The sequence below is a fragment of the Melospiza georgiana genome, chromosome 2, assembly GCF_028018845.1.
Source record: "Melospiza georgiana isolate bMelGeo1 chromosome 2, bMelGeo1.pri, whole genome shotgun sequence".
Lineage (NCBI taxonomy): Eukaryota > Metazoa > Chordata > Aves > Passeriformes > Passerellidae > Melospiza > Melospiza georgiana.
Window position 1 is genome coordinate 103,196,981 of NC_080431.1, and position 17,834 is coordinate 103,214,814.

General features: G+C 40.3%; 1 protein-coding gene across 3 annotated transcripts in view; it reads right to left on the reverse strand.

Annotated features, from left to right (window-relative positions):
- The window catches only part of AP1S2 (adaptor related protein complex 1 subunit sigma 2), a 30,785-nt gene extending 13,804 nt beyond the window's left edge, over positions 1-16,981 (reverse strand). For 2 of the 3 annotated variants that reach the window (XM_058019165.1, XM_058019166.1), the window contains exons 1-4: positions 16,841-16,981; positions 15,677-15,855; positions 8,441-8,549; positions 7,428-7,565 (exon numbers count right to left, since the gene is read on the reverse strand). In XM_058019165.1, coding sequence (XP_057875148.1) covers positions 7,428-7,565; positions 8,441-8,549; positions 15,677-15,855 — 426 coding nt within the window. In that variant the 5' untranslated portion in view covers positions 16,841-16,981. The remainder of the gene's footprint in view (positions 1-7,427; positions 7,566-8,440; positions 8,550-15,676; positions 15,856-16,840) is intronic. The other variant, XM_058019168.1, reaches the window with a different exon arrangement.
- Between the last annotated feature and the right edge of the window lie 853 nt (positions 16,982-17,834).

Here is a 17,834-nt window from a genome sequence, read left to right on the forward strand (position 1 = left end):
CTCAACCGGGTACAGGATATTGGTACCTTAAAAGAGTATGTTGTAAAGAGTTCTTTAGAAAGCTTCAGTTGTGCATGAAGGAATTTTAATTCAAAGATTTTACTTTTTTAAAGAGCAGTTGTTCATTACTGGAACAGATTAAAAGCATAATAGAATACAAAATTTACATATATTTCACTCGGTGATTAACTGTCACACAGTATTATTATTAACATAAATAATAAGACTTGTTTCATGAAGAAGTTTCATTCAACCTATCATCCTTGAAGTAATGTAACAATTTAATTCAAAATTCATATTTATTAAGTCACCATTGTTAGTTGCTGAGTAGTCACTTTCATGTTGTATTGCTTAGTGCAAAAAGTTCAACACTTTCACTTGAATCAATCCATCTGTTAATCAAACATACTTAGAATTCTCAAAGAGTTGTGAACAATAGGTCTTCTCAGATTATTTTTTGCCTTTTAATATCAAATTTTCAGCCTTTATAAAACTTCATATACACACTTTTATTATTGTATATCCATCTTGATATCCATCACCAGAACTACTACTGTTGCTAGACAGCTTGGCAACAAAAAAATATAGCTTCTCCCTTAAAAATAAATAAAAGCCCTAAAACATACCAGCAACGTGCCCCAACATCTGTACAACACACAGAGAAGATCACAAAGAAATGAGAATCTAAAACCAAACACAACAGGATGCCTCCTGGGGACATTTGTACTCTTTTCACCTAATATTCTCTGGCACTCTAAGACCATCTCACAGGTAGTGAGAATTCTAGGAAAGGGTAGTAGCACTGCAACATGATACATCATCTCAGACAACAAAGTAAAAATGGAATTTTCTCCTCACAATCTCAAGATCCAAACACCAACATTGATCTTTTCAACATCCTGCCACATCCAATGAACTTGTTCTATTAAAATGCAGATTAATGTGAGCATTCAGAAAGAGCACCTGATTTTGAAGATAAGATACTCCTTACTCCTGAGCAGCCTTCTGCAATTGTTCACTGGATTTACTATGCTAATTGATGAGCAGCACATGACTAAACTCCTGAAAACAGCTATGGCACATGCAGCAGTGCTAAAATTCTCATTGCATCAGCCTGATACAGTGCTTCTATTGCTGAGGACAGGACAATGTCTCTGGAAAAGAATCTATCAGTTGAATGTACAGAATAAATACATCCTTATTAGAATTATAATCTACAAAGAGTTCAGTGTATTGTTAATATACCCTCACAGTGCTACAAGAATTGCTTATATCAATAAATGATCAAGTTCACAGTTTGCAAACTGATCAGTAATGGCATTCACATCAGAGAGGGTACTGGATAGTTAGGAGACAGCAAGGACTGCCTATGCTAATTTGTCTTTTTTTTAGTTGAAACTTTCTGATGTTTCAATTTGCAAAGCTTAATGAATGCATATTTAACACTTATGAAAGACTTCTTCAACTTGTTGAGTCTTAACATCTTCTAATTCTGATTTCTTTGATGTAATAGAATTAGTCACATCTTACATACATACACACTTGAAGAAACAACAAAGAAAAAATCAGACTGAGCAAGGGAAAAGGTCAAAGCATAGTAATGTTAACTTCCTGGATACTCTGCTACTTTTTCAAGAAGATATTTAAATCTTAAAATGTTAACCTCCTCTTCCCCCATTACTATTTGGGAAAAAGAGATGCAGGTTCTACTGTTAATTTTCTAGAATACTTTCTATTGCTTTAAACATGAAAGTGTAATTTGGTCAGTATTTACAGGAAAGCCTACTCTGCAATGCAAGGAGGACAGTTTAAAATTATCTATTAAAAATACAGAAATATCAAGGTTTACAGACCTGTCTGCTACAATTAAATTCAGAAACCTTTAGAGGTTTGTTCCTAAGAGCTGCATGCAACTCTCCAGGTGGGGTCTCACCAGGGCAGGGCAGAAGGGCAGAATGCTCTCCCCTGACCTGCCACTGATGCAGCCCTGGGCAGAACTGGCTTTCTGGGCTGCACACACACATTGCCAGGTCATGTCCAGCCTCTCATCCATCAACACCCCCAATTCCCTCTCAGCTCCTCTTGACCTGTTCACCCTCCAGCCTGTAGAGATACCAGGGATTGCCTTGAGCCAGGTGCAGCATCTTGTACTCGATCTTGTAGAACTTGCTGAGATTCCTAGGGGCCCACTTCTCCAGCTTTGCCATCCAGGTCCCTCTGGATGGCGTCCCATCCTTCACGAGTGTCAACTGCACCACTTGGCTTGGTGTCACCTGCCAATTTATTGAGGGTGCACTCAATCCCTCTATGTCACTAACCAAGATATCAAACAGCACTGGTCCCATTGCTGACCCCTGAGGAACACCACTGAAATGCATCAGGACCCCGAGCTATTGACTCCTATCCTTTGGATGTAACTGTCCCATCAAATCCATCCCTCTTGAATTTAGAGAGAGCAATGCTATGGGGAACTGTGCCCAGATAAATGACATCTGTAGCCCTCCCCTGGCCCACTGACAGAGTTGCTCCATTATAAAAGGCCAACCCAGAGAAGGGTTGGCAGGACTTGCCCTTGGTGGAGCCATGCTGGCTTCCACGTGCCCTAGCACAGCTCCTAAGAGGATCTGGTCCATGATCCTTCCAGGTATGGACAGAAGTCAGGATGACAGCTTGGTAGTTTCCAGTCCTCCTTTCTACCCTTTTTGAAATGGGTACAAAGCTTCCCTCTTCCCAGTCACCAGGGACTGCCTCTGATTGCCATGACTTTTTTGAGTGTCATGGAGAGTGCCAAACACTCTAACAGCACTGTAACCTCTTTCGTCTATAAATACATCTCCAGAGACTCAGTTCTGAAATGCATCTTACAAAAGCATCAGCTACCAAAACACTACAACTTGTTCTTCTGTGAGTTGGGAGGGATTCCAAATCCATAAAAATCATAGCTATTTCCTAATCCCTAAATAATGAACTAAAAATCTATCATTTCTCATTCACAGTAACTCTCAGAGGTCGATATATATATATGTATCTTCTAAAATGTAAATGTAGATCATTTTCTGTGCCTAAAATCAAGCAGATGCATGTCTTAAAATTGCAGTGACCAACTGATCAACAAAGCTGACCACCTGAAAGTGAGACTGAAGTTATATGTGAAGAGAAGTCAAGGCAGTTGGATCTCCATGATAATCAAGACTTCATTATTCATTCTTGTTTCACATTCAGGGGAACACAGGTACAGCCAAGGCAAATAATGCCACTGCCAACTGAGGAAGGCAGTCCATTTCAACAGCTCATATTTAAGAAAAAACATTAAGTGAAGACTGAATTAATTGCATTCATTGTGGTCAGTTTCTCAGGCAAATGGTAATAAAAAGATGCTTACACAGGCTGTTTCCTAAATCAGACAAAATCCCTTATACTCACTCCCACCCACTGGAGGCATAAATATAAGAATTTTAACAGTGCCAATGACAAAATGAAGGAGTTTTGGCACATCTCAAGAACAACCTAATACTTACTATTATGCATACTTTCAAACCTATGGTTTCCAATAAGCACATTTCATCTCTAATAAGAAAATTCTCATAGCATATGCAGGAAATTCACCAGAGTTTCATTTCCAAAGATGCTCATTCTAAACCCAAAAGCTTAAATCTATGCAGCAACCCCAAGCATCTGAGGCAAGTCAGCCAACATGAACACTGTCAGCACCCTTCTGGATATAGGATGAGGCAAGGGTTTGAAAGCAAAGAAAATAAGGTTAATTGATAGCTTATCTCTTATTCTTCATGTGGAAGGACTAGTAAATACTGCCTGAGGCCAAACTGCAAGAGCCTAAGAAAAAAAACATTCACATAGCTTTTAAGTTTTTGATCATTACTGAAGTAATGACACAAACAAGCAAGTCTGATTTGTGGAGACTCGTTGGCCTTTTTATTTAGAAACCTCTTAAAAAATATGTATTTTTAAGTATTTAGATGTTCTGCAACCAAGTATTAAAAATTACACAAAAAAATCCTACAAAAGAACAGTGGTGAACAAAATGGGGATGATTTCCAAAATACTTTTCTAAAATTTACCTAGGATAATCAACAAAAACCATTTTCATTCATAGCCAATGTTTAGGAAATTTTTCCTACTTCAAATTAAGAGGAGCAAGTCTGTACAGATTTGCTTTAAAATATATACATGACTGCTCTGTTTAAATATTATAATTACTGACTCCTTAATTTCAACATTTTAGCACAGGAAACGACCACAAACCTCCAAGCACCATACTGAACTACTGAAGCCATCCAAAATAGCACAGAGCAACTAGACTTTTGAGAGAAATAAATCAAAATCTCTCTTTTGTATAGAACATCTATCATTGGTAGTTTCACGCCTTAAAAATCTCAAGTGTCACAAAATGATGCACAGGCTCATCTTTTAGCTGTTTCACACATCACATGTATATATTTAATTCATGCAACACCACACTGCCTCTACCAATTTCTTCAGTATAATTGAGTTGTTCACACAAGCAAAAACCACCTTTTCAGCAGTGCATGCCTTTGTAATCAGTAGTTAAGTATTAGAATCTCTCTAGCAAACAAGATACAAAATCATCAGCATTCTTTTGAAGAGAAACATTTCTACAATAGGGAGACAAGGAAGAATGGAAGCACTGGAGTTAATTACCTTTTACTACCCTTCATCTGGGTACCACTGCCAATATTGATGACTGACTGCTGATAAGTTATCAGGTGGTAATAAATATGGGGGAGGGGTTAGGGAATGAATGCTTGAACTATGTACATTCCTGAAGAACTAACAAGAATGTGAAGGTGAGAGGGATTTAACAAGCTGGTGTGTTTCCATCACACAAACTGCAGCAGTTAGTGAAGGGAGCTCACAGCACCAAGAACTTTATGACAAACTGAAGTAGGTGCTCAGACATAGAAGTACATCCTGGAAAACTTCAACAGAAAGTAGAAGTAGGCAAGGCTACTTAAGAACTAATTCACTACTCAGCAATTTGTGCCTCAGTGTATTTCCTCTTAGCATTACACCAACAGTCACTTAATGAATCTGTAATGATTTTCTTTTGGGTAAGTATTCTTTACAGCTCCTCATCTTTAAGGTACTTCAGACACCAATGCCTGCAGCATTAGTAATTAAAAATGTTGTGTGCTCCATTAATAATATTGTGTATTTATCTATATATGTGTATGTGTGTACACATATATATATTTGGCAATATGAGTATTCAGGGCCAAATAATTACTTTGTTGCACATAATTAAAATCTGAATGGTCAAAAACAAATATATGACAAACGTGCTAGAAATATGCTTTGCATTTGGATCACACCATGTTTCAGTCTGGTAGTTCTGAAGTCTTCTGGGAAGCAGGTATTAACTCAAAATACTAAAAATTCTCCACATGTGAGAAACTTATTTTAACAACTCTCTTCATCAAACCCAGCATTTACATAGCAGCAGTTGATACAAAACCAAATTTCCATAGAAAATAGTCCAAATTTATTGGAAGCTCAATTTAATTTGAACCCTGACTTTTACAGGGTTTATAAACTAAAATACAGGGATAGGGAGTAGTGTTATACTTGATCAACAGTCAATACAACTAAGAATGAAAAACACAGAAGCCCAACATAGGACTCCAGCAGTGCTGTGATAAACTGCTACATTTCAAGTTAATCAGAATTATTTAATAAACATTGGCAACTCAAAATCTCCTAAAGATGGGGAAAGGAAGGGTAGTCAGAATAAAGCTACCAGGGCTAAGGAAAAGTCTCACATTGAAAAAGTGGTATTTCCCTTGGCTTAAGATTTTTAACTTGAAGTTATATTAATATGAAATTATATTCTCTGTAAAGAGAATGTTTATTGCTTGGAAAGAAAAATACTAATGAATTCCTAGAAATGTATTTTTCTTTAGACCAGCCCACACTCAAAAGTAATGAAAATAAAGTTCAAAAACAGTAACAATGAGAAAGAATATAGTTATTCTACTTTATGTACAATTAACTGTATTTGCAGGAAAAAAACTGGAATATATAACTAATCTGCTACATATGTTTTCATATAAAGAGCAAAAGATTTTAAAGAATGAACACATCATTTTTGTCCCCTCTTTGTAAACTGCAACAGGACTTCTGGTTAAGATAATTCCTACAAAGAGTAAAGAGGACTTAAATTGAATCAGAACACAAGAAGTAAATAAGTGCATGTATTTCCTTTCTAGAAAAATAGGGTAGCAAATCTGTGTGTAATGGCTAACCTTGCTCATGACAAGAACTTTAATGTGTAGTGGATCTGCATGTATTCTGAAGGGATTAAAAAAACAACAGCTACCATGGTAAAGAACACCTTGTGCTTCCCCATCCTACTAATACTATGTCCAACAAAAGACTACCAAGTGGAACACAGAAGGCTTGTAAAAGAATTAAGCAACTAATTCATAGGACAAAATAACAAACTGAAGGTTCATGCAGGGGTAACTTGGATCTATACAGCATCTAAACTGTAAACCTCAGTAGACTTTAAAAAATAAAGGTGAACCATCACTGTTTAAAACATATGTTCACTGATTTGCACACAAGACTTGATGATTCCCCAGCACACCAGAATTTTTGATTCACATTCAGACAGATATTCAAGGACCTTAACAATGTACATTTCAGTAAGGAAAAAAATAAAAAACAAACAAAATCAGATAAACCCAAAATAACCAGCACAGGATGGAGAAATATGGAGAAATTATATTAAGTTTTTCTATACCATTGAACCCCTTCACATCAAATGGTTTTTTTTTTCAAAATAGTAGACATGCAATCCATCATTCTTCAGTGATAATAACAAACAACAAAAGCATTCAAAGTGAAAAAAACAATGTTCTTATACTTTATTTTGTATGTTTCTATGGCACTACTATTACTGCTTTGTCAGCTTGGAAATGTTCCACAGTAAGCAGCCTACAGCAGAAAAGCAGGTCTAAGAACTAATCAAAACTATACCTGAACAAGTCTCAAAGAAGAGAGTCTAGCTTCTGGATTTCAGCAATGAAAAAGTAAAGAAGTGAACATGCATCAGGTACGAGAAAAAAATTAATGGTTAATAAATAAAAAGAAGGAATGAAAGACACATGAACAACACTAAGTTAAATGAACATGATCTACAATTATCTAGGTACAAACACAGAACAGCCACTTGCATTTACTAGCAGAACATGAAGTCACAGTAGGTTACAAAGTCAACATGCCAAACCAAACGAAAAGAGCAGCTAACATCATCCTATTGCACACTTAGGACAACCAGCTGAAACTGCATGCTACAAAATACCTTCTAGAAGCTTAGAGGAACAGGAGGTTTCTGAGTCCCAGCCTACCATGCTGACACTTTGGCCAGAGAAGCTGGATGTGCTTACCTCCTGTAAGAGATCTGCTTGTTCGATGGCTTTAAGAACATTTTTCTTGGATGTCTCCTGAACTTCCCCTCCTAAAAGGAACTCATCCAAAATGAAATAGGCTTTTTCAAAATTGAAGATGATATCAAGTTCACAGACCTAAAAAGAACATCAGGCATTATTGCAAAGTGGAAGGACACTCTCACTTGAGGTACATCCTCTCACAAAACTTGTTTCACAGCTTCACCAAACTTTACCAAATCAATATGTTAGCCTAAGGCTGTAACCTTGTAAGGACTGGGGCAATAATAAAAACCACATCTTGAAGGGAAAAAAAAAAAACATCAGATTTTTTCCTCAGTTAAAAACAGCTACAGCAACCTCTGAAAAAAGCTTTCACTGTTAAAAAGGCTTCAATGCACAGCAGTCTGTAAGACACAGCTCCTCAAGACACAAGAGAACATTCCCTATAGAAGTATGCAGAGGCAACTCACACAGGCTTACAGAGAGATATGAAAATAAATAACCTCATATTTCTTGTTCAGTCTGCATTTCATAGTCAGAAGGACTATGAAGGAAGGCAGAATGATCAGCAGTTTTTCTAGGAGTGTTCATGTACATTGCTGTAGCAGTTTGTGTTTGCTCTCTGGGTAAGCAGATGTCCCTCACACCTTTGCTTACCATTCCTGCCACTTCACAACCAACTGCCTCCTCTGGAAGCACATGTAAGAGGTGCTCACACTAAAGCAGTGCCAGGGGAAGAAAAGCTTCCTGTTAAGAGTAAGATTTTATCTGACCCAAGTGAGACTACTATAAAATGAAACAAATACAGGCAATTAGCACCAGATTAATGGAAGTCCTATAAATCAATAATTTAATTTTGTATTTTAATAGAGGCAACCATCAGCTTAGTTTGCCCAAGCAAGCCACACAGAAGTATTAAACACACCTTTTCAATTACTAGTTGGTTATGTTCCTGTAAAAATGTTGTGGACATAAAAAGAAATGCCAAAACATAAAGAAACTTAACTCACACTGCCAAAATACTTGTCAAGAAGTTCTACATAGCGATGAATTATTTCCAGAGTTATTAGTTCATTGTCCTGATCTTCAATAGCACAGCAGAAATAGAGGCTTGCATATCTGTAATAACAAAATAATCCTGATGTTAGCATACACACATAAGCAAAGTGAGGAGTATCACATTCTCAGCAGTCCTTCATACTCAAGTTCAGCATATTGGTATCCCAATCATAACCAAGCGAGTCCTGCCAAAGAATGGCTGACAGACCACAAGACCCACACATGTACATGGGTGTTATGTCTCTGAGTCAAGCATGACTTCACTCTCTGCCATCCTTTAGCTGACAGAACTAAAATAGCCAAAGAGGTAATTGGAAAACTAAATATATTTGATTTGTAGTATCATGACAGAGTTCTGAGATTACATACCTTCTCTTCTCTCTGTAACATCCACACACCAGTATATTAACCAACTGATCCCATGTTAAACTTTCATCATGTAAGCTATACACAGATAATAAAAACCATAATGCTTCAAGAAAGATAGATTGAATTAGCAATTAGGGTTTGGTCTTTATAGAGAATTTTAAAAACTCAAAATCTCCAAAACCAACACCAATGTCATCCACCCCAACTACTACTAAGTCAGCAATGCAATTCCTACTAACTGTCCTAGCATCAGACTGATGAGAGGCCATCAAATAGTTTCTAGAAATCCACTTCCATCTTGGAAGACAGGGAGTCATAACTTCTGATATGATCCAGTTCCACTTTAACAAAAAGACCACCCAATTCTACTGTGCTCTATTATATATTTGTTTGAGCCATGTTTAAAGAAACCTAATAAAATAAAAAAACAAACAAAGCAGGAATGAAAGCTGAAAACCCCATTTAGTCTTTTCTAACATGCCAAAACCATATGCCTTCCAGTCATACGTGGCACAAACCAGATTTCAAGTGCCACCTGTTGTAACTGCTAATTTACATAAACCAGAAACAGCTTTTGTTTGCCTCTAGAGGGGACAACTGGCCCCATTAAGCACTCCTGTGCAGCCAACCCTATTGAAAAAAAGTCATCCAGATATGAACACCTAGTTTAAGGTGCATAGTTTTTCCCATACAGAGAAATCCATCCATCTTTTAAACATTCAACATATTTTATCAGCTGGGACTTGTCAGACTTTTTAGAAGTCAGAAATTCTGAGAAAACCCTGCTGTGTTTTCAGTTATGTTGAAATTCATCTCCAAGACACCTATCCAGTGCCATTTATGATCTGAAAATGTCCCCCCTTCTCCCACTCTGCTCCAAATCAAATTGCAACAGCTTCAACATGAAAGATTAATCAGAATAGCTCTTATACAAAATCTTTAAACTACTATAAAATATTATTGCCTGTCCTACCACAAAACATGATGGGGGAAGAGAGGAAGACACCTCCAGTGAAGGACACCTTCATTCCCTCTCTCTTTCATCTCTTCACCACAGGGATTCATCAGCTCATCACAAGTCCTATCTGAGCACAGTTCTTTTGATTCTGCATTGTTCTGTTTATGCCTCACTAATTTTTCAAGGACATTTACAATCATTGTAGTAGCTTGCAACATTCAATCTGTATAAGGAACCTAAACTATTTTTAAAAGTATTGGAAAGAAATATTATAAAGAAAAAACGTGCTTTCAAACTTACTGAGGAATCTGTAAGTCAAGCTCCATGTTATCATATTTCATTGTAGCAAAAAGGAGCATTAACACATTATTTGATATTTGCACTAATCACCAGCACTCAGGCCAAATCCATCTAAACAAAGCCTTTCATCACCTGCACAAGAGCAGCACTGATTATGATGAAGTGCAGTTCAACTGTTTCCTTACAGTGCTTAAACACAAGTTGAACCACGTACCAGCAGACCTTACAAACCAAATTTGACTCAAATATTTTAAGTTTATCCACATGGGAAACTCCATCTCTGCTCCTCTGGTACTTAGGAGTGTCTCTTGACACACAGAACTATTTTATGGAAAAAGAAGGGAGGAGGGGAGAGAGGGAGTCCAACACTAAATACTTTCACAGAACATGGTCTGCTCTCAGTGTCCTCATTTAAGAGAGCACAAAACATACTTTCAAAAGACTGTATTTGGCAGCTAGCAAGTAGACTGCACATTCAAGCCCTGCCAACTGCAGTTCTGGAGAAATAAGACCAAGAAACAAAAACTACTCAGTGGGTATCAGCACAAAATGGAGGCATGGGTATCTACTATTATATGCAGAGAATATTTTGGTATTTATTTTTTAAGTAGTAACCATGACTAATGGATCACTACTCAACAAAAGCAAAAAAATGCAGATTTAATGAGCCTGAATGGCAAAAGGCAGAAGAGTAAAAACAAGTCATACCAAAGGGCATGAGCATACTACAAAGGAATGCTTCAGATCCAAATTCTCAGAGGCATTATTTTAATTTTTTTCCCCTGCAGGAAAGGCACTGGAAATTTTGCCAAGTGCAGAAGTTTACATGGACAGTATCTACACAAAGACAAGTAGATTACTTGGGCTCAAAAAGATTTCTGCTCTGCAGAAACAGCTTCTTCTTAATGGGCCTGACAGAAACCTTCACATGCACCGGATGAAAAGGCAAACCCTGATAGAAAAGTACATTCCCAGAAGTAAATAAAGTGTAGTCTGTAAGAAACATTCTGCCTTTTTCTTCCTATTGTAGTTCTGGTCTTTTTTTAATCTCACTAAACATTATTAAAATAAACATCAGATTCAATTCAGCTGCTTGCCCTCATTTAGGAAATGAGGGCAATATTTTATGATAAATATCCTCCACCTACCAGAAAGGAGACCAAAACCAGAGAGACCAAACAATGTTTGGATCAAATCACCTGAAAATGTAATACAGGATTAAAGAACCAAAAGGTAAGACAGCAGGTATAAATACTTATGCAAATTCCTGCCTTCAGACAGATGGCCTCGAGATTTTTCTTTTCTGACAGGAAACAAATCCATGCATCTTTCCCTCAAGAGCTGCAATAATTCAGCAGTGGGAAGCCTCAAAACAGGCAGGCAATACTTCAGCAGAGTTCTCCTCTTCTGCTCTCACAGCCAGGCTCAGTAACTCTGCTGAGAGATCCGGTCACTGTGGGCAGAGCACAACTTACAAATCCTACCAGCTCAGAGCTGCTCTCCCTCATGAGAGAACACCTGCTTCAAGTCATCCCTGCAAGTTCAGCACCAGCTAAGCCTGCAAACAAGCCATAAGTCTGTCAGCACCTAAGTCACTTGGCATGTAGATCCTAATTGTGGAAGTTTAAAGCTTACAAAGTTTGGCAAGAACAGAAATGAACTCTAAATGACAAGGAGGAGGCAGACGTGTTTAATGAGCCCAAGAATCTGTGGTTGGCTGATAGCTAACCCAATGAAAACTGGGACAACTAATATGCTGTGCTTGACGTAAGGTTTTTCTTCTTGTCTCACAACTTTACACATTTCTTTAAAAAACCATGAACTTTGAGGCTCCAGGATTTAGTCTATCAAAGTGAAGCATTTTTCCAGTTTCTTATTTCAGCAAGGCTGTAGCCCCCAGCAGCTTCAAAATGAACAAAAATTTTATTCTGCTAATTCTCTAAGACAAAGCTGTTGCTTCTTGATACAAAGGTCCTCCTAGTGCCACACAAACTAAAACTCTGTACAAAGAAGACTTGATCTAATTAAATTTATCCAGTCCAAGTATCTAATTCACTAAAATCATTGCATTCAGCCAGTTTTACAAAGCTCCCTGACTAACATCACAGTAATACTTTGAAGAGGTACAACTGGCTGCTAAGTTATACATAAGGAAAAAGAAGGATCATGCCAAGCTGGGCACATCCCACTGGCCACATGGCTGTACCTTCAGCTCTCAACACTTGAAGAGACACAGTACCTGCACAATGGACTCTTTCATTGATTCTTTCAGTGGAGGGAGAGTAGAAAGAAAATTTAAAACTTATTCTGTTTTGAATCTTTAACATCATCTCTGATTATGGTTATGTCGTGCAAAAGTAAAAGACAACTGCCACATCAAGAGCAGCAAAAGCTATTGTAGTTTCATAATATCATATTCCAAATACAGTTCCAAACTGACACATAAAAGCAAAGCCACAATCCTTAATCAAATAATTAAACTATGTCCCGTGAATGCAGCTAAACAAATGTTAACCAAGTAAAATTTATATAGAAGAGGTTTTTCTCCAAGTTCTGACTTTGACTGCAATATGCTACACAATGAAAATAACTCATATTGCCAGAAGTTACAATTGTGAACAGAAGTCTTCCAAGAAAAAATTAGAAATTTTAACATTTAACACATTTTTTCTGCCACAGGGGGAAAGCTGCATGAACTTCTACCCTATATGCTCCAAAACCACTATGTTACTTTTTAAATGACAAACTGTGAAGAGCACACACATCAACTGTGCTTGTTAAGTTTCTAATCAGCTGTCTGCAGATGACTCCCCCTCTATTTTCCATAAACCATCATTGTGGTTGGCTTCCCATATTTAATTTTTTATTTTCCCAGCAAGTCACTTCAAATCTCTATGCTTCTTGAAGTTAGAAGCCCACATTTTCTTTTTAATCTTCTGGTGTCTATCAGCCTGAAAAAACTATCTTCCAAAGCAGCTACAGAATACATAGAAGCCAATTCACACACCATGACAAAAGCTAGGCACCTTTCTGTCTGTGTTCTGTAGTGCTGAAGGAAAAAACTTCATAAGGCAATGACTGAGCCTGTGTTGCAGCCATTATAAATGGTACATGTATGAAACCAGAGGGAAATAAAAGCTACATCACCTACATTTAGATGAATTTTAAGATCTATTTCCTTGAAAATTTAGAAAACATCCCATAAAGAGAAAATGCTACAGAGCTAAGGAGGCTAATCAAAATAGCCCAGCAGTCTTAATAAATGTTAAGTATCATAATGAAGTTAAAGCTCCTGTCTTGCCAACTGCTGCATTTAACTTCATTTTATTCCTTCAAAAAGGTATGATGAGATCCTGAATACAGTTCTGATACTGCCAATCATTCTCTAAGCTGCAATATCTAGGTTCAATTCTCCTACATGTGAACAACAAACACACTCTAAAAAGAGAAACAGCACTTAAATTCCAAGAATTTAAGATGCAAAATAGCAATAGGTACATCCTTTCAGAACTTCTATTGTAAAACATTTGTACCAGCAGGTTCAGATCATTCCCAGCAATAGATCAGACAAGAGCAAATCTTAGCAGAAATCCTCTGGAGATGCTCAAGAGGAACTGTGAGCACCTTTTGCAATTTCACAAGCCACAGAGTTCCTTCTGGTGTGTTTTGCTTTTAGCCCATCACCTTCTCAGCTACAAAAAGTCACCCTTTACAAAGAAATCATACTAGCTGGTGCTCATCATCTTTAACTATGATGCAATGATGGGAACAAGTCCCACAAACCTAAGAGTTATTAGTGTTACCAGATACAGACATTTAAACTATCACCTCTTACACCTAGTCCTTCTGGTGATGTTTCAGTCAAAACAAAAGTTGAGATGTTCATTAGCTTGGTACAAGCTCATCTTCAGCAGTTCCACAGGCTCTCTGTGCCAGACTGGTCTGCAGAGAGTGAAATAAGCTACTGCAGTCAGCTGTGCACACCAGCAGTCCAGCAGACAGACTGCAGTACTTAGACCATTTTTAGCCAGACATAGATGTCTCCCAGCAAATTTCTTCATTCTCCTTGACCACAGGAGCCACAACACACCACTGAGATGCAAGAACTCCACAACAATCAGCAACTCAAACAGTCCTACCCCAATTTCCACCAGCTCCTGGACACAAAAGGACGTGGCAAGGAGTTGTTAACAGCAACAAACAGGGAGGGAAAGCAGCTGTGTGGAAGCATCCCCACAACTACTGCTGTTCAAGACTGGGTAAGGAAGGAAACAGGCTGGCCTACTCATGTCTCATTTTTCTCATTTAGTCACATGAATGCCCAGCTGAAAAGGCACTTGCAGGCATTAACATGGAAGGAAGCACACAAGTGTTTGAGCAAGCTTGTCTAATACATGTTCAAGGAGTTTTGTGAGGCAATCAAGAGGCAGGAGAAAATGTGTCTGCTATTAGCACAGCTTCATGCATTGTTTCTCCTCTTTTCTCCTGTGTTGAAGAACTGCATACATTAGGCAGACCAGCAATACTCACACATGTATCTTCACACAAACCACTGTATATATGAGAGCAGCACTGAAAACATCTAAACATATTTGATACTACCCATTGCTGAGAAGAGCTACAAACTGCTCACTTCTGCTCCAGTCCTTTCTGTCCTATCTACAGGGAATACAACAATATTTACTGTGGGGCACAAACTATCTACCATCTCCATGAGAAAACAGGAATGCATAAACACTCTCAGGTTTACAACTAACTAGGGAAGAGAGATAACTCAAGCCTTTGTAGCACCACCTTTAGCTGGAAGAGATGCAGCATACCACATCAGGAGGAGGATTACTGTTATTTCTGGAGAAGAATTATGCTCACACCACTACACTCTGATACATTCTAAAGATCAGCACAAAGCTAAAAAATGCCTGCCAAATACTCCTACAAAGGTTAGGGAACACCTGAAAAATGAAATTATCATGAAGAAAATTATACAGTACTTCCATCAAAAGAAAGCTAGCCATGATTTTTTCAATAATGAAAAAAATCGCTTTTTTAACATACAGGGGGGGAAAAAAAAAACCCAAAAAAGCAACACCCAAACCAAGCACTATGAAAAACTATCTCCTTATTTCTAGAAGCCTTTAAAAGCAAGTTACATTTTCAGGTGATTTATGAAGCCACTTCTTGAGGTAAATATTTATAAAATTTTTATCACTTATTAAATCTGAAATGTGTACAAATATGAAGCATGTACGTACTGCGTGAATCTAAACAGACTACCAAGAAGAACTGCCACTCCTTATAAAAATAGGAGGAAAGCTCATTTCTTCAGTACATTTCTCAATGCATGAGTGATTTTCCACACATGAATGACTCCTGCTTGGTTATCAAATTAGATGCAAGAGAAAAGTCAGTCTTCTCTGTAACCAGCAGAGGGAAGTAAAAAAAAAAAAAAAACAAAAACAAAAAAAAACCAACAAAACAAGAACAACCTTCATTATTTTCTTGCTACTTAACACACGGTTTGTAATGTATGGCAATTACGAGGTTAGTGAGACAGAACCACCTTTTGTAGACAATCTTCAGGTCTCTCCATTCCAGGAAGCTGCACATTTTCGGTTTGCGGGCTAATACTGTTTGAACAAGTTCCCTTGTGATTTTCTTCTTTTCTTTGTCAGATAATGGGACATACCACTTCTGGAGTCTCAGTTTCCCCTGGCGACTAAAAAGCAACATAAACTGCATCTGTTGAATTGGAAGGAGGGGAAAAAAAGAAAAGCATTAATCTCAGTCTCCGAGTTTCGAAAAGATCTGAGAAAAACCAAGCAGGAAGAAAGTCGGACATCCAAAACTCTATAACTATTTTATGTATTTCTATAGCACTGGCAGATGTTACACAAGACTTGGAAGTAGCAATGATACAAAGGATTCTGCAGAGCAAGGTCAGTCAAGCCCAAGGCAGAAGAAAGCGCACACAAGTTTCACAAGGGGTGTCAGAACCGTGGGCTGGGGAGTGAATACACCCCAATTTCAAACCAGCCACGTCCAGCACTCATATGGTTTCATTTGCGTTTTCCACCCAAAATGACAGAAAAACAACACAGCCGACTCCTCCAATACCCAACCTCATTTCCAATTCAGCCGATTAGAGCCTTAGAGGAGCAATTTGCACTTAAAATCTTTCTGAAAAGCCTCGGAATACTTTAAAAGACATCAAACCTCCCAGCGGAGAGTCCTACGGCACAGAAAAGCCCAGTCTTTTCCCACGTTACACAAAAGGAGAGATTAAGTGCTTTCCCTGCGGTCCTATGTTCCAGCTCTCGCTTCCTCTAAAGGAGTGATGTTGCAATTATATTTTAAGAGGAACTTGCCGGGCTGTGTTTTCCAGCAGCGGTAGCATTAAATGAAAAGGCTCAGGCTTTTTTCTTTTGCCTTTTTGCTCGAAGTTGTATCAGGCTGGAGAAGTTTCCCAGGCAATATGACAGACATGAAATACGATGCTAAAGCCCAGCCTGGTCCCGGGTGACAAGCGTGACCAGCGCCAGCCGCGACGAGCGGCGGCCGCGCCCGCAGCGGCTCCGCGGTGCCAGGGCGGGGGCAGAGCCCCGCAGCCCCCGCAGCCTCCCCACATCCCGCCTCGCCTCCCCGCCGGCCCCAGCACCGCCCCGGCTCCCCCGGCGCGGAGCGGGCGGCTCGGGAGGAGAGCCCGGCTGCGCGCGGCTGTGCTCACCGTGCCAGGGGATAGCGGAGCTGAGGCGGAGAAGAAGCAGGCACCTCTGCCCACAGCAGTACCGCCGATGTTGCCGCCGCGGCCGCCGAGCGGGACTGAGGGAGGGGTCGGGAGGGGACGGGAGGTGCCGCGGCCGCGAGCGCGCGCGCGCCTCAACGGCCGCCCCCCCTCGGGCAGGTCAGGGGCGGGGCCGGGACAGCGGGGGGGCGGGGCCGGGATGGAGGGGGCGTGGCCTGAGCGCCTCCGGACAAAACTTTATCAGCGGCCGGGGAGGGGGGGAGCGGGGAGAGCTCGGCTGTCACCCAATCGGAGAGCTCAGCGCGCGGGCGGGGGGGAGGAGCGAAGCTGTTCCAGACCAATAAGAGGCGGGAGAAGGCGGGGAAGGCGGAGCTGGTGTTGGCGGCAGGAGGGGCTGGAGCAAGAGGCGGGGTTTAGATGCCCTAATCCGCGTGGCCCGAATTGCGATAAGGCAACGGCCGGCGCGGCAACAGCCAACCAGGCGGCGCGGTGCAGATAGCGGTCCGGGAGCAGCCAATGGGCGGGCGCGGCACGGAGCCGGGGAAATGACATCAGTCAATCAGGCGCCCGGAGACTGAGGCTCCTCCCCCGGCCCCGCCAGCCCCGAGCCGGGGGGGGTAAAGGAGGGGCGGCCGAACCGCGCATGCGCCGCGCCGTGTTTGCTTCCAGCACGTGCGCGCCCGGGGGGCGGGGAGGGAGGGGAGCGGAGGCTGAGGGGGCGCGCGCCGGGCGGGAGCGGTGGGGCTGCGTGTGAGAAGGACGAGCCTGTGAGGGGATTGTCCTTCTGAGGGGACCGACCCTGTGGGGGGATTGTCCTTCAGAGGGCGCCGACCCTGTGAGGGGACCGACTCTGTGAGGGGATTGTCATTCTGAGGGGACCGACCCTGTGTGGGGTTTGTCCTCCTGAGGGGACCGACCCTGTGAGGGGATTGTCCTCCTGAGGGGACCGACCCTGTGAGGGGATTGCCCCTGCAAG